The following is a 27,523-nucleotide window of genomic DNA, read 5'->3' as shown; positions in this document are numbered from 1 at the left end:
ATCAGGTCATACAGTGTTATTCTCTGGTAAATGCACTTTCTTCACAGGGAGTTTTTTTTTGTAGGTTCTAACAGCATTAGCTTTCCTTTCACACAGTCTGCATGGAAACAGCGCCAGACTCTCCTGTTAGCTAACCTTATCAAGTGAGTGACAGAAAAACATCCCTGATCAGCTCTGATTTCACCCACAAAACACACAGTCAATTCACTCTGCAGTACATTCTGTGAAGCGCTTTGAGATGTCTCAATGACGTATTAAGGCACTATATCAAATGCCAGGATTATTATTATATTATTATTACAATTGTTATATAACATGTTTGAATGTTATGAAATAACCTTGTAATTCCTGATGAAAAAATGATTATGAATTTAATGTTTGGCATATCCTCTTCGTTAACATGCGGTCATAGGAATATTTGGCAGTAAGCTGTGGAATACAGAATTTATCCCGTGGGTGAGAGGGAGTGAATTCATCATGAGCTCCAGTGTTACCAGGCTACCTGTAGATTCTGCACACGAGTGAAATATATTCTGTATTTAGCACTTCATCCCCAGGTTTCTGGCTCTACTGTAACGAGTGTGTGATACACAAAGGAATTTTGGAACAAAAAATATTTCATTTTCCACTGTGTTATTTTGGTTTATGGAACAGGCGGTGGAAGCAGAAAGTGATGATTATTTCAAAAGCAAATTATATAGGAAATAATACCTCATTTAATAATTCTAGGAAACTATATTTCGGGAGACAGGATATAGTTTGGGACAAGTCATGTGCAAGCGACTTCCAGGATGATGGAAGGCGAATTGGATGGATGGATGGGTCTTCTTTCACCAGTAAATTCTTACGTTCTTATATTTGTGTACATTCAATTCACTTTACAGTGTACCCTATGAAGCGCTTTGAGACGTCTCAATGACGTGATCAGGTGTTATATCAAATGCAAGGATTATTATTGTTATTATCTGATTTTCCGGCCACTGTGACTGTGACAAGCAAGCCCTTTGGGACAGGAGCTCAACAAACAGGTTGGAAGTATTGATTTCATTTTATTTTATTTTAACTTAGCAATGCCTAACTAACCATCCAGTTCAGAGCGCTGAGGAATCGGGTTTGGTTTCCATTTCTAAATTTAATGAGTTCTGAAATAAAAGCCAAAATCTTTTTTTTGAAAAATAGAGCCCTCTTCCACTCAATGTCTTATCAGGAATGTAGAGTATGAACATGTTCAGCAGTTGGGTCAGGACTTAACACAAGCCATATGGAGATTACTGATTAAACTCATGTAAATCGCTTGCTTTTGCCATTGGAAAAAGCAATAATTAGCAATATTACACTCTTTATATTACATTCAATTCTATCCTTGACCACGGAACCAACATAGATTTGTCACCTTTGACATAATATAAATTCAGTTTAACTACACCACACATTGAATTTAATTTATATTGTAGGGGCCTGAATTCATCAGAATAAAAGCAATATAGTTACAAAATTGTGTTCCTTAATATTGTACTATTTTAGTTTTTTTTATAGATGTAATTTTATGTGCGACTCAAGGTCATGTCAGGGAATAAATCTTGAAAGCTCAAATATGTATTCGGTCCATATCTTAGGTATAAGTTTACTCTGTTCCAGCTCATCTTAAATCTAATTCTTTTGGTTAAGCGCTAATGAAAATCTATATTGTGTCAAGAATAGATATATCTGTATGAGTGAAATCGGAATCCAGATTGAAACAGAAATAGAAACAAACACGTAACATTTGTACCTTAACCTTTTTCACGTCGCTGAACAATCCCATGATGTGACTCGACCTTTCAGCGGGGTTTATGTGAACAATTTCCTTTTCTAAGCAGTCCTTATGGACATGGTTTGGAATCAGAATACTAGGCAGCTCGTCACTGTTACACAGTTCAGTGCTCACGCTGCACAAATGAACAAAATCACAGAACTGTGATCACGGGGTTGAGGCAACGTCGAGCAAAATCAGACCCAAACACACAGGTCTCTTAAACATCTAGAGCAGGGTGGGCCACAACCAGCCCACTTTACAACAACAACAATAATAATCCTGGCATTTGACACAGCGCCTTATCACGTCTTCGAGACGTCTCAAAGCGCTTCACAGGATATACTGTAAAGTGAATTGACTGTATATTTTGTGGGTGAAATGCGGCAGCCAATTGCGCACAGCAGCGTCCCACTGACTGACCAAATAATTATTATTTAAATTTTTTTTACTGTAGTGTCTGGGAGAGATTTTTTAGGGCATTGCACTAAATGTAATATTTCTGCCTCGCACAGTGTAGAATCCATCCTTCTTGTTGTCTCGTCCAGGTCATAAATTTGAGGCAACAACAGGGGGAAAATAGTCTGGTAACTCCACCACCCCTTTTACCTCTTCCTTTTTTTTTGAAAGCAAACAAACGAGTATTGCATTAATTTGACCAGAGATGGAGTGGGAACAATTCCAATTAATGTGAAATGAAATGTTATTTGGATTTTCAACGTATTACCGGTAGCACTTCAGGTAACCCTTAACCCCAAATACTTAATTCACCCACAAAATACACAGTCACTACACTATACAGTATATCCTGTGAAGCGCTTTGAGACGTCTCAACGACGTGATACGGCGCTGTATCAAATATAAGGATTATTATTATTATTAATATTATTATTATTATCTAAGTTCATGAAAAGAGGACTTACGTATTTCGGCTTTGGTGGGCGACATGTGGTTTAATCTCTCTGAAGACTGCAAGGGTGTCTCTTCATTCACATATTCAAAGTTTATGATGAACATGATCACAAGCCCGTCTTCATTTTTCACCGGGATTATATGGGTGTTGCACAGAAAGGTTTCTCCTGAATAAAACAAGAAAAGTCTTCAGTCACAATCGAAAATAACCCTTTTTTTAATCCGCCGGGTTCATGTCAGCCCTTCAGTTTTCACTCCACAATTGATGAACAATGAATCAATTCCACAATAACAAATTGTGGAGTCCTGTAGCTCAGTGGTTACCGCACTGGCCTCGCAGGTGAGAGGACCTGGGTTTGATTCCCGGGCAGGGCGAAATGTTGGACAAGTTTCCTTACTCCACACACCTCTGTTACCCTAGCCGTAAGTAGGAACCCGGTTGGTAGTCGATTGGTGGATCGCTTTTCCGGGGGTAATAATCCCTCTAAAAAAAAAAAAGAATTTGGTCACGCAATCCACGGCTGTTTGTGGGACACTGCTGTGCGCAATTGGCTGCCGTGTTTGGCCCCTAAAATATGCAGTCAATTCACTTTACAATATATTCTGCGAAGCGCTGTGATAAAGCTCTGTATCAAATGCAAGGATTACTGTTATACTGTATCTTGCTCAGTGGATTGGCAAAGGTCCATTTCACTCTCATTTTAAAATCTAAAAGACAGCAACGTGAAAAACTCCAAATAATTCTGATTCTGAATCACTCTAAAACGTTGCTTGTTAGAAATATGCATGTCAACATATATCGATTACTTTCCACGATGTCTCACGCCTGCTCCCTCTGTATTCAGCATTCCTTGGTATAAGAATCACGTTGGTTACGTGTGTGGCTTTGATGAGATCCAGGCTTAACAACCTTCAACCTCACTGTAGGTTTCAAAGAAAGGTACATTCATGTGGCCTTTGCTCACAGTATTACAGAATCTTTTGATCGAGGATTGACAGCTTTATTCAGATGTCGGTGATTTCATGTTCTTTCGCATGTTGCTGTACTTTTCCAACCTGCACTTTTGGATTTTGAGACAAGAGGCACCAAGTACAGCTACAATGTGCGTTCCTGCAACAATATGCACACAGTGACGGGGAACATGATAAAACATGACACGTCCTGCACTACTGTGTGAAGTTCACGGGCAACAAGAACGATTCCTTGTTTGTTTATACCCATTGCCCTGAGTGGTGTGACTACTATCAGCCCCACTTTAAACTCAACCCAGCAACAAACTTCCCGTCTTTGTATTATTGTATTTATTATTTTTTTGGTCAGTCGGGTGGGTGTCTTAACACGTGCGGAAACCCATCACCGTTGCTTAAGAGTCTCCAAACCAAGCTGAGAATTCCCCGCCTCCCACCTACACCTGGAAATCCCAGTGAGAGATTGTTGGAATGGAATGCGCTCTCTCTCTATCTCTCTCTCTCTGGAGGGACGCCACCTGCTTACCTAATTCCGGAAAGTATTAGGCGCAGGTTGGCGAGAGCCAAGGCTTGGGGGTAGCCCAGAGTGTGCGTTGGGGTAACTGCTGGAGTCTAACCAGTTAAAACCGCGTAGGATCTTATCATATTGTCTGGTCACTTAATAACAGATGAGAGATAGTCTTGTATCTGCATGGCTGATACAATACACACAGACATCCATAAATTACTGTGGTTAGAAGCAGGTGATTGTGTAAGCTCCAGTACTTTTCCATTAATATACTGTATATGGAGGGATCCATCATAAATCAAATTAAGCTTCACAATGCAGCAATAAAAGCACTTATAATAGCAATTAACTATTCTTTCGGGGGAGCCAATGGAATTATCTGAATGAAATAGCATCCTTTTCCCATGAAAAAACAATCGACGACCTTTAAGTCAGTAAAGTCAGTAAGTGAGGCAATGTTCCACCAAGGTTCAGTATTGCAATAATCCTGTAATAACGTGAGCCCAGGATAAAACTAACATTGAATTGAATCAGATATTACCCACACAGGGTCGACTGAAAAGGTTAGTAAAATGTCTGCTCATATGAGGTGACGTTTTTGCCACTTTGAGCGTTAGTCTTGGAAAACACTGAAAATAGTTGCTGCAATAGTTTTGTTTAATGATAAACCTGAACAAGGCAGTCTATTGTTTATTATTAATTGTTTGGTAGTACCTTACTGAGTGGATAAGTAATGCATTTAACGTGAGTTTTAGTGGAATTTCTTTCGCACATTTCAATTCCAGCAGCATTGGGTATTCTCAAAACCCAACTGTGCGAGTCCGAGTTTTGATTGGATTTCAGAAATCAATCCTTCAGTCTTGTTTAAGGCAATCTATCCGTAGTTGTAAATTGCAGCTTCAAGCTATTGGATCACTCTTCACACAGAATGACAAATAGCTGGGTGGCACAAGATTAGGTGAAGATTACAAAGTATTTGTTTCTGTAAGCACTTGTTATTTGTTCAATTGCATTTCAAGTACAGTTTACTGATTGGATATGTAAATAAGAACATGTAATTACCCAAAGGGATTCATTTTATCTTCACTGTCTGGTACAAAGCGATCTCCTAATCACATTTTCTCCAAACTTTACCCACGGTACATAAATAAAGGTACGAGGACCTTCGGGAAACAGTTACTATGGTTCTGCATCTACAAGTAGAGCAAGAGTCTACAAGCAACGGTCTTTTCTACCTATGGTGCATTCATTCTCCATTCAGCTCGCGTGCACAACAGCCAACATGTAGCTCAGTGATTAGAGCACTCGCCTCGCAAGCGAGAGGACCTGGGTTCGATTCCCGGGCAGGATGAAATGTTGGGCAAGTTTCCTTACTCACACCCACACCTCTGTTTACCAACAGTAAGTAGGAACTTGTTTGTTAGTTGATTGATGGATCGTTTTTCCGTTACGTACAATTTTCTTACTTTCTAATATTCTGATTAAAAAAATGAAGGAGTTGATGTAAGATTTCTGAATTTCAAATTTTAGTAAAATTCTACCTCTCTATATTTCTTGTTTACATTTAGAAAGAACAAAAAAAAAGTTAGTTAAGGCCCCTTCATTAAAGAACATCAGCTTATTACTGATTAGATAGTTTCTCAGGCTATCAGAAATCCCACAATTATAAAGCATTAATTTCCCAGTTGTTTATTTTATTTTAGTTTCCATTTATATTATATATTATACAATGGATGCAAAATGGCTGGAGCAATTTTTTTCCCACAGATTTAGTATTTAGCTCCATCCACCGTGTTCTGATTTAAAAAAACAATCTTCTCAATAGACATTTCTAAAATATAATTTTCTTACTATTATACAAATGTCTTTCATACCAATGTTGCTTCTCATTGATAGAGACATGATTTTAAATAATTAAGTCCATAATTAAACCAAGTAGGTAGCTTAATAAGATTAGACATTCTATTCCAGTTATTAGCAGCATAATTGTAAAGCGTGGATTTTTTAGGGTGTGCGACAAAGAGAAAGGTAATTCTCTCACTGCCTCTCCTATCACCAATTATTGCAGGTGTTCCATTCTCTACTGATAGGACCAGAATGTTCATATTCATGAGAAATTCATCCATATATCATCTTGAAGGGAAAAGATTTAGATAAAAATAATCCTTGCATTCGGGACGCGTCACAGCGCTTCACAGGATTTTATTGTAATTTATTTTGAAGGGATTATTACCCCTGGAAAAGCCATCCACAAATCAACTAACAACCGGGTTCCTACTTACAGAGGTGCGTGTGGAGTAAGGAAACTTGCCTAAGGTTTCGCCCCGCCCGTGAATCAAACCCACTTCCTCTCGCTTGCGAGGCGAGGGCTCTAACCACTGAGCTACAGGACTCCACTGTGATGTGGTTAGCACACTTGTGGGGTAGGTTGGAGGTGCATCTAACTTGCTCTTTTTAAATGTTGAAGTTTGCGTAAGACTGTGGAGACTGCCCTTGAACCTAACAATGCGACTTGTGGCAAATGTACCCCAGCAACGCAGACACAGGATTGTGGTGGACACATATGTGGTGGCGAAAGAAACAAAGTGCGCATTGTTTGGACTTGGTGGGATCCATGATTGCCTCGTCTTAGTCCACAAAATCTTTGCATTGTCATGCACCATCCCACAATCAGAATGTCGGGTCAGACCACCCAACGTTAAGAGAAATCTGTCCTAAGTTCTTTGAAGTTCACTTTCAAACATTCTCTGTTGAAACCTACAGTTTGGAAGGTTCTACAAAGTCATTTTCAGGGTTAGCCCCTGAAAAAAATAGCTGGGTCTCTAATTTTAGCTCTTTACTTTGGGAATGAAGTTGAAATGGAACCAAAGATTGCTCTCAGCCTTCTACAAGCTTCTCTTAACCCGATCTTTAATCACTTTAATGTATAATAATTACCTGAGAATGTTAATTATTTCTATAATAATTTCCTTTGTGATTGCTTGAACACCTAATTTAATTCAATGCTAGACATAGCAAGTATTGTTCAATACCTCGTGATTGTGCCTCATTCATCATACCAAACAGAAGCAGTTGCATTTAGTACTTGTACCATGTCAGTTGTATATTTGTGTGTCAGCCTGGCTCAGTGGTAAAGCTCTTGCCTCTGAGTTAAAAGGTTGTGGGTTCAAGTCCCACATCAGGACTGGAAATCACATTTTCTAAGCTGACGCTGCAACACAGCGATGGGGGAGTGTTGTGGGAGGTGCCGTCCTTCAGATGAGTCGTTAAACTAAGGTCCTGTCTGCCTGTTCAGGTGGACGTTAAAGATCTCGTGATGCTATTTGAAAAGAGAAGTGAGTTTCTCTTTCTCTCCGCGTGTCCTGGCCAACAACCCCCCGAATAAAATTGGTCACTCACTTCATGGCTGTTTGTGGGACATTGCCGTTTGCTATGTGCAAATTGGCTGCTGCATTCACCCACAAGTGCACATTCACTCTACGTCACAGTAAAATCCCGTGAAGCACTTTGCGACGTGTGGCTGAAGTGAAAGGTGCTACACCGAATGCAAGGATTATTGTTATGAATACTTTTTTCAGATAACCTAGAATATTTGTCTGCATGCATGTAGTAATTTTAGCTGACATGTAATAAAACTTTATTTATCAGGACTTTGTTATGACTGTATTTTGTACCATTCTCTTATCTTCGTCAGATAAAGCCACATGAGGTTAATATCCTCTTGTGCAGTTTATGCTGTTATCATGACCACAATGTGCAGTGTGAATCAGGGAGCTCTCAATAACACAAAACCTGAACAAAAAGCTCTCCTCTCCCGGCCTTTGCTCCAGTTCCTGTGTAGATTCATTTGCATGTAGTTTTATAAAGGACGAATAAAATGCCATTGTCTTAATGAGTCGCTGAGTGCTACATCATGGATTGTCACATTGAGAAATATATACCAGATCAGACATTACCTCAGCTCAAACAATCTCCAATCATAAGGTAAATCACATTGCAATCTATTTATCACTTAACCTGGGCGAGTTCAACATGGTGCTTGCCAAGTCAGGACTACCCTACCCAATTAGGGGGTTGATTTGTAGGTTGAGGGATAAATTTGCAACTCCAAGACTATTGATAAACCCAACAGGCTACTGAATAATCAACAGGGCTTTGGATTACCGTCTGCCAGATGTGTCTCCTGAGAGGCAATTTAGCACTATGGAAAGCCACACAGGTCCCTGCAAAGATGGGTAATTATTATTGACCTCTCCTGAAGGGTGAGGGTGTAAGCGAGTACAATAGGATTCAAATCCCAAACTTTCCAGTTCAGCGCTGAACCAGCAGAACTATGATTATGTTACATTCCCATAAACACCATTTAGGCCCTGGTTTCTTGAATTGAATTAGGTTTGAGAATCTGTTCTTCCACCTCCAGAGCCGGGTCTGATTCCAAACAGATTGATGGATTTTAATAATTCTTGCATTTGATACGGTGCCTTATCACGTCTTCGCGACGTCTCAAAGCGCTTCACAGAATATACTGTAAAGTGAATTGACTGTATATTTTGTGGGCAGCCAATCGCACGCAGCAGCGTCCCACAAACAGTCGTGGATGAGCGAACAATATTTTTAAAAAACGATTATTACCCCCGGAAAAGTGATCTGACAATCGATTAACAACCGGGTTCCTACTCACTGCTGGTAAACAGAGGTGTGTGGAGTAAGGAAACTTGCCTAAAGTTTGACCATGAGAGTTGAGGATTGAGAGTTTTTACTGGCTGTAGGAGTTTTGTGACATTAGTTTGAGCTGCTTCAATGTACTTACAAGAGGCTGAACCTAAAGCACAGTCTAGGATGCAGTGTCAGTCTTACTCCGGGTCCTCAAAAATGGCTGTTGTGGAAATGAAACACATCATTCAGATGCTTTCTCACATCTCTGGGCATTTCTCCCCATCTAATATCCAAGTTGATCAGCACAAAACTTAATGCCATCTTCTCTGGAAACACAGTTAATATTAAAAAAATGACTGATAAGCCAAATACATGTGCTTAGTGAATGCCAATTCATCAATTTATTGTTAGTTACTTCGCATTACACCACACCATGCGGTTATGGTCTATAGTTATATAATATTCTGAGTTACAGCAGTTAGAGAATCTTGAATGACATCGTACTCTGTTAATGTCAGCTTAAGCTGTTCACGTGTTGTGTTTCCATAGCCCTCTTTACAAAAGAGGTTCCTTGTAACCATTAAAATTGATAGCACTTTGGGAGGATTGATATAACAGAGCCTGTATCTGTGACCATCATGGGTTGGGTTTCCTTTTGGCAGCTCTTTCTGTAATTAATTATTGACGTGCTTTCTCAAATTTATTTACACAGTGACCATTTGATAATACAGGCCTTTAAGCCACCGGTTAAATAATGCATCAGCTGTGACCAAAGGTGAGACTCAACCTTTGCTTTCCTTTCTTGTTTTTCTCTCACAAACGTCACAATTGTTTTCTTACACAAACAACCCCCTGCCTGGTGTTTGCTTCAGAATTCTGTGCTTTTTCAAAGGCCCTTTTCATTTTGAAGACATACTTTTAAATTAAGACTTTTAAAATAAACTTTCCAAATACTACAATAAATTCAAAAAAACAAACAAAAAGGGATAAACATTCTTTAATGAAATGGAATAATAATACATTTTTAAAAAAAAATATAAATAATAATGTGGTCACTCAATCTCAATCTTTGTGGGGACGCTGCTGGTTGCAATTGGCTGCCATGTTTCGCCCACAAAATCCACAGTCAGTTCACTTTACAGTATATTTTGTGAAGCGATTTGAGACGTCTTGAAGACGTGATAAGGCGCTGTATCAAATGCAAGGATTACTACTATACTAATATGGGGCTTGGGCGGTGGAACTGATAATCTTATTAACAGTGGAGCTAACAGCCTTATTTATCCACAGACAGAATTCTGCTTGGATTGATTCAAGTGGGGAAGGTGTTCATCAGACTTCATGCTCTAAATCCCTTGCTGCTCGAAGTAAAATGGTATCACTTCCAACCGTATAAACCAGACACGAGGTTACCTTGAGCCAGGTTTTGCTGATGCTATTGTTTATGTATAAAGGATCTAACTGATTGTGGCATTGTAAACAATAAGTATTGATTAAAAAAACCTCCGCTGTACATTTTTGCTGAAATCCAGTAAAATCTAAATTGCTGTATTTCTGTCTACATACGTAACTCCCTGATAATGTTGTCTCACTGGAGCTGTAGATGGTTCTGCAAGGAAATCAAATCCCTACGCAATCCATAATACATTAGCTGACATCAAAAATCAATTTAATCCACAATTTAGATGTAACTTGAGATTTATGTATTTCTAATATGAACTCATCTATCGTATTAGATTCATGAAGCTATAACTACCTTCCTGCTCATATTCATCAGCCTTCAATTGTAAATAGTAATAAAAAACAAGGTCAATGGCAAAGATCATTTTGACTGCAGCTCCTGGAAGCAGAAGAAATCCACCTCTATAAACACATCGCCAGCATTTTCATTTTGTGGAGTCCGTAGCTCAGTGGTTAGAGCACTCGCCTCGCAAGCGAGAGGACCTGGGTTTGATTCACGGGCAGGGCACAATGTTGGGCAAGTTTCCTTACTCCACATGCCTCTTTTACATAGCAGTAAGTAGGAGCCCATTAGGATTCTTCCTAAACCTTTTGCTTTTTTTTAGCTTAATGATCCCAAAACTTGCAATTATATTTGTTATTCTTCTCTGAAAACTTTCCACTGTCTCTACATCTGTTCATAATGGCATTGACTACAGCTTGATGCAATCCTCCATACGTGATCTCCACGTGTGGTCTAACTAATGCTTTCTGGAGTGTCTCTTTCTAGGACTTATATTCTATGCACCTACTTACTTACACTGACAGGTAATTTGTCTTTTTGTCTCCCCATATTGTCCCACATATTCAGGAGCCTCTATAGCACCTGGTGGGCTCTCAGGGTTGGACTTTGAGTTGGTGATTAATCCATCCTGTTGCTAAGTGTTTGCAGACATCTTTACATTTGATTAATTTCCTCTAAATATCCTCTTTTCACACACTACTTAGTACAATGCACAAAGTTCCAAATGAAATTTTTAATATGTCCATTTAGATCATCTAGAGGCAAAGAGATCACAGGACTGATCCCTGGGTTACTCTGCAAGTCACAACTAGCCAATTACTCCTGCTGTCATTGATTGTTACCCTGCGTTTCCTATTTTTCAGCTGATTTATCAACCAATTTACAAGTTTCTCTTCTTCCCAGGAGCCTTCCCGTTGGCTCTGTCAGGCACCTTGAGAAAGTCACGATCTATATCATCCACCATCTTACCATCAGCCAGCAATTCTGCGACATTCTCAAAGATCTTCCAATCGGGTTCCAATCGCTCTTCCTCTGACAATCTGTTCTTGCTCAGAATTATTGCTTTTACTCTGGCTAATATTTTAATTGACTCTAATCAATGTGCGGCAAGAGACGTGGCAAAGAAATAAAAGCTATTTAACGTTGTGCATAAGTATATAATGCCGTTTTAACATTAACATGACAGATATAACAGACTTATAGTTTAATAGCACTAATGCTGCAATGTTAGGGATATTGTAACACAGTTCATTATCTGAAATTGTAACTAAAGTGAGCAGTCTCGGAATCACAGCACTCCAATGAATAATATACTGTGAAATGCTAGCCAGATGTTCTTCTGCTTCTGTCCTCATTTGTTTGAGAATTGTTTTAATGCTTTCCATCTGGTCTTGTTGCCTCACCAATATTGAAGTTTCTCATTTGTCTCCTCGTCCACTCAACTGCCAGAACGGCAAAAGTTAAAGTCTTTACGTGGATTTTAACTCGCCTTTCATTATTCATTATTCATCCTCCCTACATTTACTGTTTAAAAATAATAAATAATAATAATCCTTGCATTTGATACAGTCCCTTATCGCGTCTTCGAGACGTCTTAGCGTGCTTCACAGGATACACTGTAAAGTGAATTGATTGTGTATTTTGTGGGCGAAACTCAGCTGCCAATTGCGTACAATGGCATCCCACAAACAGCCGTAGATTAAGTGACCAAATTATCATTAAAACATTTCCTGTTAGTGCATTTAAAACATTTTTTTAAGCAGACTAACACATTAATATTCCATGGCCAACACTGAAATGTGACTCTGACATTAAATGCCAAGGTTGGCTGTAGTCTTTCCAATTAATCCTTCTCAACAACCGACAAACTCTGTTCCACAGCTCCGTTGGGTGAAAGCAGCTTTTTTGTAAATAGGAAATCACTGACCTGTGTGGGAAACTGCAAATGCTCAAATAAAGTTTCTTCTCACTCAAAAAGGAATAGAATCAAAAATACAATTTTGTAGCCTTGCTCATGTCCATCCGCTAAACTAAAGCACAAGTCTAAAGTCTTAATTATTATTGTTATTACTTCAGAGATGTCAATGAGAAATGCCCAATGATTCTCATCCTTTGGGCATCGCGAATTGATTTTTCCCTGTCAAAAGCAACACAGTGTATGCGAGCCAACCACTAGCAAATTCACTGTGTAGTGCGAGGTGGTGTGAATTCAGCCTCCTGATGGATGGAAGGCAGACAACACTGTGACCTGTCACCACAAGGCTGTTCAAGAACCTGTCCTCGTATTAGTGAGTCAATCACACACGCAATCTACTGGGAAACTCCTTGGAGAACTCGTGAAACATTTTATTTTTTTGAAACAAGACACACGATTGAGTGCTAAGTTTTAAATAATAGTCATCTTCGCATTTGATATGGCGGCTTATCACGTCCTCGAGACGTCTCAAAGCGCTTCACAGAATATACTGTACATTTTGTGAGTGAAATGCAGCAGCCAATTGCACAGAAATGCCCCAAATTATTATTTTGAGGGGATTTATTAGCCCTGGTTAGCAATTCGGCAATCGACTAACAACCGGATTCATATTTACTGCTGGGTAAACAGAGGCGTGGGTGTGGAGTAAGGAAACTTGCCCAATGTTTCGCCCCGCCCAGTTATCGCCAGATCCTCTCGTTTGCGAGGTGAGCACTCTAACCACTGAGCTACAGGACTCCATGGTAACTTAAATGGTAATAGTGTAGTTTTAATTGCTTGTTCAAGTAGAAACCTAGACTTCTTCGTTGATTGTTATTGTCAATTTGTGTTCTTCTAATTATTTTGAATGTGTTCTTTAAAATGGTAGGGAACAAAGTTTTAGCTTCCGAGCAGGATAGTGAATTGTCAGCTGGGAGGTTGGCTTATTGAATCCACAAGACGGTCAGTGTCAGAGGAACGAGTTAAATGATCTGTGCAGTGGGCAAAAAACGTCACTAATTAAATCAGTAGTCCATTCGTGAAAAATCAAGGCACTTTCTCCTCTCGCGCTTCACTTGGCTCCAGTTTCTTTTCCCTGAAGTTAACAATGAGAAACCATCTTGTGGTGTTGAGAGATCGCACGGCAAAGCTCTATCCACCAGAGGGCCCTGGAAACTGCTCTCCAAGAATCCCCCCCCGTCCTCGAGAGTCAAGCAGGCGGCCGGAGCCAGCGGGTGGTAGAGTGGGGAGAAAGCGGGTCAGAAAGGTAGGGAGGTGCCAGGCCATGAAGGGATTTGTTGGCGATTGAGAGGATCTTGAAACCTAAGGGTTAACATGCTTTGTGTTCGAGAAACTTGTCAATTCGCAGAGGACGTTCAGAAAATACTGGAATAGCTGAACCTGCCTCTCCCTCAGCCAAGTCATGTCAGGCACATGTGGACTCTCTCACATGATGGATAAGGTTGGACACAACAAGCCTGGCTTCCTCCTGCGGCTGCAGCTTGTAGCTGCTGAGAGGCTTTTCAAGAAATGATTTGTCTCCGTCTTTACCATTATAACAGTAATAATAATCCTGGCGTTTTATACAGCGTCTTATCATGTCAATGAGACGTCTCAAAGCGCTTCACAGGATATATTGTAAAGTGAACTGACTGTATATTTCTGGGCGATACGCAGCAGCCAATTGCACACAGCAGCGTCCCACAAACAGTCGTGGATTGAGTGACCAAATTATCATTATTTTGCTTTTTTTTGGAAGAAGAGATAAGACATTTTTGATCGAAGATTACAACAACAGCAACAACAATTTGCATTTACACAGCGCCCTTCACTCGGGGCAGGTTCTCGGAGTGCTTAACAGTGGCGGAGCCTGACCCCGAGCCGGTGGGGAGGGAGGGAAGGAGGGAAGGAGGGAAGAGTTGATCATAAGTGCGTTCAAAGAGGAAGGTCTTCAGATTCAAACCAATAGGGCACATCTCATCCTTTTTTGATGAATCTGATGATTTCCCGCACTGTACCTTAATGTAATATGACAGCTCTGTATGAGGTGCTGAACTGGTTCGCTTAAGATCAAGTGACAGCTGCTTTTTGCCGGCATGTTGAGGATGTGCTCTCTCTAACACTTACAGCATTGGTCAACAATATCAGCAAATTAAAACAAACTGGATCTCCTTGCTTCCAGATGGGCTGCCTGATATTTAATAAACCAGTTACAAGTTCATTAGCGCATTTTGAGAATGTCTCATAATTGAACTGCTGTATAATCACGATTTTTATATTTGACCCTACCAGTTTTTATATTTGACCTCATCAAAGGTTAATGCTCTGTTTGTTTTCCATTTGGAAGATATTACATGATGTTTGCACTTAAATGCTTCGCAATAAAGGCAGCTTATTGTTGTCGGTAAGTACAATGTATTATCTCGATACATAACGGCTGAAATAGAAATTAACAGAGCAGGCTATTGAGAAAAGAGTCAAATAGGTTTAAACGTGCACAAAATGGCTGGTTAGTGCTGGTTATGTCAATACCCTTTGGCATTTCCCTGTTTCACAGCAAGGTTTTTTCTGTATTCAGAGTCACTAAAATATTCCGAGTTTGCAGATAAAAAGGACATGTGCCTGTTAAAAATACAGAGTGTGCGTGAGTATGTGTATGTGTGTATGTGTGTGTGTGTCTGTGTGTATATGTGTGTGAGTATGTGTGTGAGTGTGTATGAGTGTGTGTGTGTGTGATTGTCATCTTGAACGACTCTATGCTTGCGAGAAACAGCATTTTTTTTGGTTGTACAACTTAAGACAAAGCTCACACTTTGATCTGATTGAGTAAGTTACTCAGGGAAACACCCACACAGTCAGGCAAACACGTCAAATTACATCCTAGCATTCTATGGCGCCTCCACACACAACCTTCATTTCAAACCACAGTAAGATTAGGAAGTGCATTGTCAACAATCATTTATTACACATCAACCACCCAGGAAAACTGAACAGTGCAAATAAGAGTGCGAATGTAGGCAGTGTGAACAATGCTAGAAAGTGGCCTTTGGGACCTATTCTGATAATAATTCTAATAATGATAATCCTTACATTTGATATAGAGCCCTCAATGAGCACAGAATATACTGTAATGTGAATTGACTTTGTATTTTGTGGGCGAAACGCGGCAGCCAATTGCACACAGCAGTGTTATGTAAAGTAGATTTGTACTTCTGTAAAGTATGTAAAGTAGATTTGATTGAGGGCCGAGTAAATGATGGCGAACTATGGTAAAAGAACAGACAGCACAAACCTCATTTCTATTGCACTCGCTGCTGATTATTTTTGGAGAGGCAAACTGTAAAATCCTCAGCCTTTTACCCACCAAAGGCTGTTTGGTGAGTGCACACAGTATATATGATTAATGCCAGAGATAGCCCTGATATTCATTACCGTATGTTCATTCAGTGCAGGAAAGATGTACTGTGTAGTGTTCGGTTATATTTGGGTTTGAAATGAATCTGTGTCGGTGCAGTTCCAGAAGAATCTCGCTGTGACTGACCTTTAATAATATATATAAAGGTAAATAACAGTTGATTAAACAGTCGGTACATACATAAGCTTGTGCTACAAATTGTGTGAGGAAGCATTGACCTCTGGTTCACTCTTCGGGGCTGACCTGTTCAAACCCTCAGACCATTGTAGCTATCAAGAGCCCAAATCAATGGCATTGTTTTGGTTTCACAGAAATGCAGAGCCGTGACCTTTATATACAACAGGCTATTACGCAATCAAAACATTCATCTTCCTCCAACTGCAGAGAATAACTGGATCAATCCATGGATCCATAGCACATTTAGCTCAGAGGGGGCTTTACCAAACTCCTCGTGTTTATTCTCTTCCCGCTGAACTACCAGGAATGTGGTACAGTCACACGGCACAATTCTACTCCTAGCCCTTTAACAGATCAACACGCAGAGATTTCCTAAAGCCAAAAGCGTCCGCGCTGATCGATTGATAGTCGGGCAATCAATAAATGAGCAGAAAATAAATTAGTTTCCACTTTATGAATTTGTAGTTGCAATCTAATTTGCAATCTACATAGAAGCTCCTATTAGTAATAATAATCCTTGCACTTGATGTAGTGCCTTATCATGTCTTTGAGACGTCTCAAAACTCTTCATAGAATATACAACAACAACAAAATTACATTTGTAAAGCGCGTCGGGAGGATTTCCCAAGGCGCTGGACATCTTACTGTAACTACTGTAAAGTGAGTTGACTGTGTATTTTGTGGGCCAAACGTGGCAGTCAATTGCACACAGCAACGTCACACAAACAGTCATGGATTGAGTGACCAAATTATTTTTATTTAATTTGTTTGAAGGGATTATTACCCCTGGAAAATCGATCCGCCAATCGACTAACAACCGGGTTCCTACTTACTGCTGGTAAACAGAGGCGTGTGGAGTAAGGAAACTTGCCCAATGTTTTGTCCTGCCCGGGAATCAAACCCGGGTCCTCTCGCTTGCAAGGAGAGTGCTCTAACCACTGAGCTACAGGACTACTAACAAACAGCAATTGAATTCTCAAGAGCTCACAAAATGGCAGGTTAAGAGTCGTTGGCTATAAAACTGCTTTACTGGCAATATCTCTCTCCAACAGTGATTGCGTGCTTACATGACAGGAAGACGTTAAAAATAGCATCTTCTCCTAGGATAGTGATCTGTAGCCTCGGCTCCGATTACTCACATCACACACTTTTACCTGCTTTCAATTCCAAATGAATAGGAAGAGCTGGGATTGCCCTATTGTTGTTGAAAGTATGGTTTACCTTCAGTTCCAATTTCAGTCCAAGTCAATACCCCGGCAGTTGTACAAACGGACAGTGATCCTTGTCAGAAAGCTTTTATTTCATATCTTTAATAAAAATAAATTAGTGTAATATATCCGAGAGAAGCAGACTCTGTATTTACAATAATTGAGCAGAGATCTCTGCAGATACAGATGGTGCCTAATCAAATATATTATAATTTCATTACAGAGCCAGACTTCATTATGAGGCTATTGACTGAGTCAAGATTTCTTTGTTTGCAAGTCACGTCACTCACATAAATCACATGCGTAGCTCAGATTAAGCAGTGGTGCTATTTACCTTTATAGGATTTCCTGCAACACTGGCAGCTGTGATTAAAGCACACACTCACCTGAGAGTAACAGCAGCAACACTGAGTATTCAAACTAGTTTTGCCTACTCTTTTATGATCTGTTGTTGGAACTATTTTGATTGTTATGCACCATTCCTAACTCCAGCAATTGCAAATAAGCAGTGCCATTGGTTCTCTAACATGTTGTTAATGGGCCCACAAAATACACAGTCACTCCACTTTACAGTAAATTCTGTGAAGCGCTTTGAGGCGTCTCGAAGACGTGATAAGGCACTGTATCAAATGCAAGGATTATTATTATTATGCTCAACTATGAATTTAGCAGAATGAAGAATTAAATACGTGTGTCAGATGGACTTATACAAATAGTTTGGAGAATCAGTCCATCAGCAATCTACAATAACAATGTAAGCTTACTGGGTTAACACACTCTTGTGATCTCTTTGAGAATGGAGTTGAATCTCCCCTGCCTCTGGATAAATGTAATGATCCCGTGTTAAACCAGTTTGGCCATTTTGAACCCATCTTCAGTCCCCAGCAGGTTGAGGCAACATAATAAATCGACCCATTTATTCTGTACTGAAAGGCGATGACAATGGCTGATACAAGATATTAGAGCTTTAGACCACAAACAAAATGTTTGGATGAATTGGCTTTGTGCCCATTTTATCCTTCCACAACACCCAGCTCTATTATTTTCCTCTTACTGCATCACACTATTTTCTAAATGCTTCTGGTGTCCTAAGCTGATTTAAGAAACTCTTCCTGCTAACCCTCATCTAAGCAAGAATCACTGCCTTCAGCGGCGATATTGGGAGATGAAATAGTTTTAATAAAAAAAAGATTTGTTCTCAGTGGCATGAAATAATATTATCTTCACAGAAGACGCTTTAGTTCTAACAATCTTGAAGAATCAAATGTCTGGGGAAGCAGCAGATAATCAGCAAACAGCCCCCGAAATGAAACATTATAAAGAAAATATGCGATGATTCATAACTCATCTGCTCTAATGGAAAAACTGCCTGTTTGCACAATTTAACACTAATAATAATAATTTCTGCATTTGATATAGCGCCTTATCAGATCATTGAGATACTTTTTGGGGGGTTCAGTCAGCCAGGTGTCTGACACAAGCAGAAACCCAAAGGGGAAAGGCAGCTGGACAGTGCTCTCAATGGCTAAGCTATGTGTGGGTTTAGCTGGTTAGACTTCAGCAGTTACCCCAACGTACACTCTGGGCTCCCCCCCCCCCCCAAGCCTTGGCTCTTGCTAACCTGAGCCTAATTCTCTCGGAAATTAGGTAAGCAGGGGAGCGTCCCTCCAGGGAGAGAGAGAGAGAGAGAGAGAGAGAGCGTATTCCATTCCAACAATCTCTCTCTGGGATTTCCAGGTGTAGAGGGAGGCGGGGAATTCTCAGCTTAGTTTGGAGACTCTTAAGCCACGGTGATGGGTTTCCACACGTGTCAGACACCTGACTGAGCAAAAACATTTTTAATTCTGATTAACAGTGGATTGTGACCCTTTGCAGTACATTTCATCAAGTTTTTCTTAAATAGAGATCAGTGGTATCATTGAGGTGATTTTTCATAATATACATCCTGCTTTTGTCCTCATGCTTAGGACCGTAATAGTCCTGATTTACAGCCCACTGTCACCAAATCCAAATGGTGTTACACTTGGGTCAATGATTTCCGTGACTGTCTTCTTGGGAGACAAGACATTACAACTAATTGGGGTCAGCAAATGTACATTTAATGGCATTTTCTTAATGTGAACCATTGGATTACAGTGAATATTATGCTCCCAATGGAGGTATTTCATTAACAGATTGCAACAGAAATAACTGCAAATAATTGAAACTAAGGATATGACAAAGGGTTTTGAAAATGATTTTAAAATGATCATGATTTTATTTTGCATTAATTCCGTTTAGAATGATTTAATTAAAACACCAATAAACCGTGACTCAAATGGATTAAAAGGCGACTGACAAAACTGATATTAACCTTCCAATTCTGAATGATCCATTCTGAACCATCCTTTCAAGTGACTGAGAAAGTGAACAACAACAACTTGTATTTATATAGCGCCCCAACGCAGGATAGAGCTGGGTGAAAGAGATATAATGGAGCAATAAACAGAGGTGAATCAGACTGCTTAAATCTGACGCTGCATTGTTGCTGATAGCAGCTCCTGTTGGCAAAGCATCTCAAAACCCACCTAAAGATCTGGGCTCTGTCAGCACTTCCAGTGACAATCCTGATCCTGATAGTAATACATGTCTTGTCCCACTGTTGGAGTAGAGATACTGTAGTTCTTTTTTTTGACTGAGCATCAAGCTGACCATTGTGGAGTCCTGTAGCTCAATAGTTAGAGCACCGCTTTGCAAGCGAGAGACCTGAGTTCAATCCCAGGCAGAGGGCGAAACCTTGGGCAAGTTTCCTTACTCCACACAGAGCCTAATAATAATCCTCCAAAACCAAAAACAATAATAAATTGGTCATTTTCAATCCACGACTGTTTGTGGGACATTGCTGTGCACAATTGGCTGTCGCCTTCACCCACAAATATACAGTCAATTCACTTTACAGTATATTCTGTGAAGCGCTTTGGGACATCTAGAAGACGTGAAAAGCGCTATATCAAATGCAAGGATTATTATTATTATTATTACTATTATTATTATTATTATTATATAAACAGTGAAAGCTGTTTGTGTTGACTGCCCAACAGAGATGCTCTCCATACATCGGGCAAAGTCACTGGCCCACGTTATAACAAGGTCGTTTCTAAAGCTTGTGGATTTGAAACAATTGTTCCCTAGCATTTTCTCATGTGATTATGAAATATAAAATGGGCTTTAAGTCAAAACTTAATTAAGAAAGATTAAGCTGGGCATTTCCTATATTATTCAACATTACCATTGATTCCAGTAGTTAGAACTATACCAGGAGGTGGACCTGATTTATGCTAACTGTTCACTAACACAACTCATATTAGAATTAATTCAACATTTCCTGATCCTCATACGCACGGAACCTTGGCACTTGTGCTTATGACGCAAGAACGCTTGAAATGGATATACGTGACATTACTGTGCTTTTTCAAAAGCTTTACGTGTGTCAATGTTGTGCTGACGATGGGAAGGAGGGAGGGAGAGAGAGAGAGAGAGAGAGCATCTGCATTGATGTTGCAGTTATATCAGGGCATAAATAATTGGTTCTGAAGCTACTTCCTAGAGGTGGTTTTTGTATGGAGCTTCCAAAGCCGATAGCTGTCAGATGGCCTGTCTGAAGCACTACACCGTTAACTTGATGTGAAAACTGTGTTGAATCGATTGTAAAAGTGTTAAATAAGTGAGGCCTTGCAAACACACAGCTCCTTGGTTCTTTAATCACATCCTAATGTACTGGAACAGATAAGTGACCACGACACTGGATACTAATAGAACAATAAAAATATTCAAGAAACTTTGACTCTGTTCACCTACAAAATATACAGTCACAAAACTCTAAATCCTGTGACGTGAAGCACTTTGAAACATTTCAACACTAATTAAGGCACTATATGAAATGCCAATATTACTATTAATAATAATAAAACTTGCATTTGATATATGCATTATTAAGTCTTCGAGACGTCTCAAAGCGCTTCACAGAATATACTGTAAAGTGTAGTGACTGTGTGTTTTTGTGGACTGGTATACAGCCAGCAGCCACCAACCAGTACAGGTAACGATCTATTCTCAGTCACACAATAATAATAAATAATAGTAAGTGTAATACTGTTTGCATTTGATAGAGTAAGAATGGTATAGCACCTTCCGTGTTGGGAGTGAGTCTCCAATCGCTTCACACGATTGACAGTTTTTTTTGTAGCTTAAAAAATCATAGCTTTACGGTTCAGTGCTGAAGCGAGTTATTTTTAGAAGCAACACAGTCTATTACAATTGCCAGGAGGCAGGCGGGGGAGGATCAGCGTCTTTTGTTTTTGTGGAGGTTGAGAGACTCGTAAGAAATCAGTCACATTCTCCCTCGAAGTTGAAATATATCTGCGATAATATCACATCTCTAACACATTACAGATCACAAAAACTATCACTTTTATACTGGATACAATCCTTACTCATTCCCCACCCAAATAAAATCTTATCAGTTCATCTTCAGACAGAGGGTAACAAACATAGTGTTGGAAAAAAATATGTCCCTGAAACAAAAGGCTGCCGTGAACCATTGAAATATAGATGAGTTACCCTCAGAATTTTCTGCTCTGCTTTAAGAGCTATTTTTCAAGTTCCTAATGATACTTTTTTTTGTCCACACAAACCTTCCTATACGATAAGTTCAATGAGGCATGCTGTGGGGATGCATGCAGAAGAGGAGGCTGATTGGCTTAGAGAGTCTCGAGGACACAGTAAAATATGTCCACGGACTGGGAAAGAAATTGGTTTGACACATTAAATGGCTTTTTCTCATTCCACACTTTTTGATGCTTTTTTGCCTCATCTTATTTCTACTTAGGTTGCATTTAAGTTCCCCCGAAAACCTCCTGTGTAACAGTAAGCCGCGAAGATTAGAAAGTTGCAGTGCAAATTCGGGATGTGAGCTGCATTGTCTGATCTCAGTCGGGGCAGCTGATAGGGACCTCAATTGGCCTCACTGAACCCTCGCTTAAGGAAGGAAAATTCAGATAAATGATTGCCTCAGAGATCACTATCCATAGAACCCACTGCCAGAAAATGTATCTTTGCGGATGAGGGATAGAACAAACTAAGCAGTGAAGCCCTCCCATGGTAGAATAGCCTGCTAACACTCACTCAATTAATGGAGGGCGATGGAAGCTGTTTGTCCATGGGATCAGTCTCCAGTCATTCATTCATTTCAGCAGCAAATCAATGGCGGAATGGAAAGGATTTTTAAAACTAAAATCTCAGCCGTCTCTCTTTGCCTTTAGCATCTCTTTATCTCTTTAGAATATGAGACTTAAAGGCCAATGTACACAGTCACACGTTGACAACTTTGGATAAAGTCGGCCATTGATGTTTTTTTTCTGCTCAGCCGGGTGTCTGCCTCGTGAGGAAACCCATCACCGTTGCTTAAGAGTCTCCATACCAAGCTGATATTTCCAGGCCTCCCACCTACACATGGAAATCCCAGAGAGAGATTGTTGGAATGGAATGCGCTCTCTCTCCTGCTCACGTATTAGTATTATTAGCTTCTGATTTGCTGGGCTGAATGTATTTACTGTCAGATTTAAGCTTAAGTCACTCAAGGCTGATTTTAAACTGCTCAATATGTCTTGAATTGATGGGCTCATCTAGATACCAAGTAAATCAATGTAAGCAAATAAATGCTATTTCTGTTTGTGTAAAATTCATTTCTAGATCTCACATAGTTAGCTAAATTTTCATATCATTTTGTAAAATAATATTGACACAGAACCTGTGACAAACATTGTTATTGATGTGATAAACGTAAATTTGCCGGGCATTGTTATTTTGCACTGCTGACATTTGCAGTGCAAAGACAAACTTTATACTTCACTAAAATACCCCTTAAATGTCATTGATAATTGCCATATAAGAAGTTCAGGTGCAGCAGGAGACTGTATTGTGTAATGTAATCGTTCTCAGTAGGACTTTAGGAACATTGGAACATGCTGAAGCTGACAGTACAGTGACGAATGGTTTAGAGTGACATTTTGAGTCTCTGAGCACAATACTGTATTATATGCCATGGAATATATCACCATAGATACAGTACATGTCTGCCTTCATAACATTCAAAATGGTCCAATATACAAGCACTTATGTACCTGTGCAGGATCCTGTATAAGCAATACAAACTATCCTTTTGAGTTGAAAATAGCACCAGCCTCACAAAGACAGATGCTGTAGAGCATATTTTGAGGACTTGTGGGTGTGTTTTATATCCCATGAATGGGGTAACTTAACAAATGACAAATTGGAAAGTCACACCTGATTGTGTTATGGTTAGTGCTATGACTGGCCAATCAATGTAGTTGTGCAAGTTGTTCGTTTGTTAGTTAAGTATTTTTTGGTGTGGGTTGAACTCAAGAAAAAATGTTTATTCCTTGAGAATGCTCTTCACAATCATTTTCAAAGGCAAAATAGTTTCAGCAGTGGAGTGCGACATGGTTTTTTTTACACACAGAATGAAATTATTGTGCACAGCATAAATCCAAGCGCTGGTGATGAACGATGCCACAGAATATTCACAACATAATTAATATCTCTTCGAGATAGGGATATCATTACAATCCCCAAATAGCCAAGAAACTTCATGAAAGCCGGTATCAGTTCGGGTTTGTATTAGACTTAGTCAGAGGAACACACGGCAGGTTGATCTGTGGAATAGTTAATATTCTTCTCACGAAAGCACACATCTGCATAATTGCTTTTTTTTTAACATGGCCGTTTGAAATGATTGTATCTGAACGCAATTTACTGCAACTAAATAGTTCAATAATGAATAATCCTGAAGTGCTGTGTGTTTGCTTCCATATCAACACCAAGCTCCTCACACTTCTGTGTCGAATATTGAAAGGAACATGCAAAACCCAAAACAATTATTTAGTACAATCAGCCTACAGGTAAACAACATGAATGTGTTTTTTTCACAAGGCAATACTGGAGGTTTCAGTCTCTGTCTTATACCAGACATGTTACTGTATGAAAGCTACATGCATATTGACCGACCCAATAAACTCACCTCTGCTACACAAGCAGAGAACCTCACCAATTTATCGCTAGAAGGGAAGGCATGCAGACACTGAAACATGTTAGTTTCTCCCAACCTACATCTTTCTTGTTTCTAACAATATATTGATAATAATAATCCTTATCACGTCTTCGAGAAGTCTCAAAGTGCTTACTCTATGAAGCGCTTTGAGACATCTCGAAGACGTGATAAGGCGCTGTATCAAATGTAAGGATTATTATGATTATTATTATAATTAAAAGAGTCAGCCAGGCTTCCCACCTCTGATTTCAAAGTGGTGTCTGCTGATAGCTTGTGTGTGTTTGTAGAGATCAAGTGAGGACATGATCAGCTTTGGCTGTGAAGTCTCTAGAGTCTAATAGCCAGGCTCATGGAGAATAAACACTTGGGTTGGAGATGATAAATAACACTAACAATAAATAATCCTTTCATTTTTATAGTGCCTATACATTTTTATAGTGCCAATAACTCCAAAACATCTGTTAAGTGCTTTACAGGTAATCATTGTCAAATAAAGCACTATATTTTGTGGGCAAGTGTGGCAGTCAATTTGACCATGGCAGGTCTTTACACACATTATCAGGGAGTGAATGGCCAATCTATCTGGAAGATTGTCAGGCTCAGGACATCAGGAGAAACTTCCTTTTCTATTGATCGCAGGAGAACAGGATATTAGTTAATTATCTCTAATAGTGGAGTCCTGTAGCTCAGTGGTTAGAGCACTCGCTTTGCAAGTGAGAGACCTGAGTTCAATTCCAGGCAGAGGGCGAAACCTTGGGCAAGTTTCCTTACTCCACACAGAGCCTAATAATAATCCCTCCAAAACCAAAACAATAATAAATTGGTCATTTTCAATCCATGACTGTTTGTGGGACATTGCTGTGCGCAATTGGCTGCCGCGTTCGCCCACAAATATACAGTCAATTCACTTTACAGTGTGTTCTGTGAAGCGCTTTGGGACGTCCTCCCGACGTGAAAAGCGCTATATCAAATGCAAGGATCATTATTATTATTATCTCACTCAAAAGAGAATAAATACCTTCTGGAATTCCATTAGGGAGTTGGTTTACCGTGCTGCCGTCAAACCCACCTGAATACCTAACCTACCTCTATCAACCGTGCTTTTGGCCAAAACACAAAATACTGCAGATGCTGGAATCTGAAACAAGTTGTTTCGAAGGGTCGTGGACCCGAAACCTTGACTCACTTTCCTTTCTCCATAGATGCTGCCTGACCTGCTGAGTTTTCCCAGCTCTCTCTGTGTTTTTGGCCACCTCCTTGCTCTCCCCCCACAGTCAGGGAGAGCTCAGTCTCCCAGTTAGCTGTGTGAAACATTTTGAGATGCATCCTCCTGAAATGAAAGATGCCCATATAAATATTGTAGCAAAATGTTGGGCAAGTTTCGCCTCTGTTTACCTGGCAGTAAATAGGAATCCGGTTGTTAGTCGATTGGCGGATCGCTTTTCTGGTTATATTATTATATTACAATAACCTTTCAAAAAAAATTTGGTGACTCAATCCTCGACTATTTGTGGGACACTGCTGTGCACAATTGGCTGCCGAATTTCGTCCACAAAATATACAGTCAAGTCAGTACTGTATCTTAATGACATGACAAGGTGCTATATCAAATGTAAGGATTATTATTGAACCCACAAATGTCTGAAGCAGATGCAAGAATGCTACTAACAGAGGCAAGCTGAAACATTTGATATCATAGCATTGTAAGGCAGCAGAGGTAATGACTTCAAAGAGGGAGGTTGATAAAAGAAGGCTTTTTTTNAACAGATTTCTTCCTCTCTGGCACAGAAAATGCTGTATTCATATTTAGCTCACTGTGTTTTACTTCAATATCTTTCTGCAGTTTGTTCTCTGTTCACGGTGTCTATAAAAATGGCATAAAAGATAAAACCACAAAAACTACCTATCATTCAATTTACAAAATAGGAAAGCAATGATGGGTATTTTCAGTACTTACATCCTCAAAATACCATTGTTTAAGCCTTTTCAATACTGCGTTATTTTAAGCTGGATTCATTCACGGCAGAGGAACAGAGAGTAGCACAAAGCAGGAGATTGTATTTGTAACTGAACGATTGAAATATCATTTTAAATGCAAGCGAGTTCATCTTTCAAGCTGACTTAAATGCACAATGAAGAACGATGTCAGGCTTTAGGATCATGTCATATTTCTGAGAAAAACGCTGTAGGCAGTGAATAATTATAGCAATTGATTTCATGCTTACACCACTGCATGTAGTGTAAAATAGCACCATTTTTAAGGCCAATTTCTTGCCTGTGTTAATATATCTTTTCTACATTGTACAAAATGACAATTTAATGGATTTCAATTCATTAGCTGGGTTACAGTAATTTCATATACAATTAATTCTTGTAAATCTTTTGTGTTTAATCTGCTAAACAGTTGCAAAACAATGTTAAACAAAGCCCGGCCATTTGTTTCACAGCATGCATTTAGCTAACCATGAAACAGTCTTTTTTGTACATCACTGGGTAGTGTTTCCTTGAAGGTAAATGGTAAATAATGGTTGAAAACCTGCACCCACACAAAGCTTGATTTTCCCCCTCTCAGGTCATAGTCCCGTAGCTCAGTGGTTAGAGCACTCGCCTCGCAAGCGAGAGGACCCGGGTTTGATTCCCGGGTCAGGGCGAAACGTTGGGCAACTTTCCTTACTCCACACACCTCTGTTTACCAGCAGTGAGCAGGAACCCGGTTGTTAGTCGATTGGCGGATCACTTTTCTGGGGTAATAATTCGTTAAAAAAAACTTGGTCACTCAATCCACGACTGCTTGTGGGACGCTGCGGTGCGCAATTTGCTGCCGTGTTTCACCCACCAAATATACAGTCAATTCACTTTACAGTATATTCTGTGAAGCGCTTTGAGACATCTCGAAGACGTGATAAGGCCCTGTATGTATACGTAATAATAATAATATATCTTATTTAATAATAATAGGGTTAGTATATTATTATTATACGTTTTTTCTAAAGTAGGTTGACTTTCTTTAGAAAGTGGTTTTCAACCCCCAAAGCAGGTTTCTTCGCTGCTGTCAGATGGAGATTTCAATGAGAGGTTTT

General features: G+C 39.6%; 1 protein-coding gene across 1 annotated transcript in view; it reads right to left on the bottom strand.

Moving 5' to 3' along the window:
• The window catches only part of LOC103176367 (potassium voltage-gated channel subfamily H member 7), a 107,224-nt gene that overhangs the window by 43,721 nt on the left and 35,980 nt on the right, over nucleotides 1-27,523 (bottom strand). Inside the window, exon 3 of the mRNA XM_007889842.2 lies at nucleotides 2,716-2,871. Coding sequence (XP_007888033.2) covers nucleotides 2,716-2,871 — 156 coding nt within the window. The remainder of the gene's footprint in view (nucleotides 1-2,715; nucleotides 2,872-27,523) is intronic.

Source organism: Callorhinchus milii, unplaced genomic scaffold, assembly GCF_018977255.1.
Source record: "Callorhinchus milii isolate IMCB2004 unplaced genomic scaffold, IMCB_Cmil_1.0 Scaffold6, whole genome shotgun sequence".
Classification (NCBI taxonomy): Eukaryota; Metazoa; Chordata; class Chondrichthyes; order Chimaeriformes; family Callorhinchidae; genus Callorhinchus; species Callorhinchus milii.
Note: the sequence above shows the minus strand (reverse complement) of the source record. Positions and strands in the feature narration are given on the sequence as shown.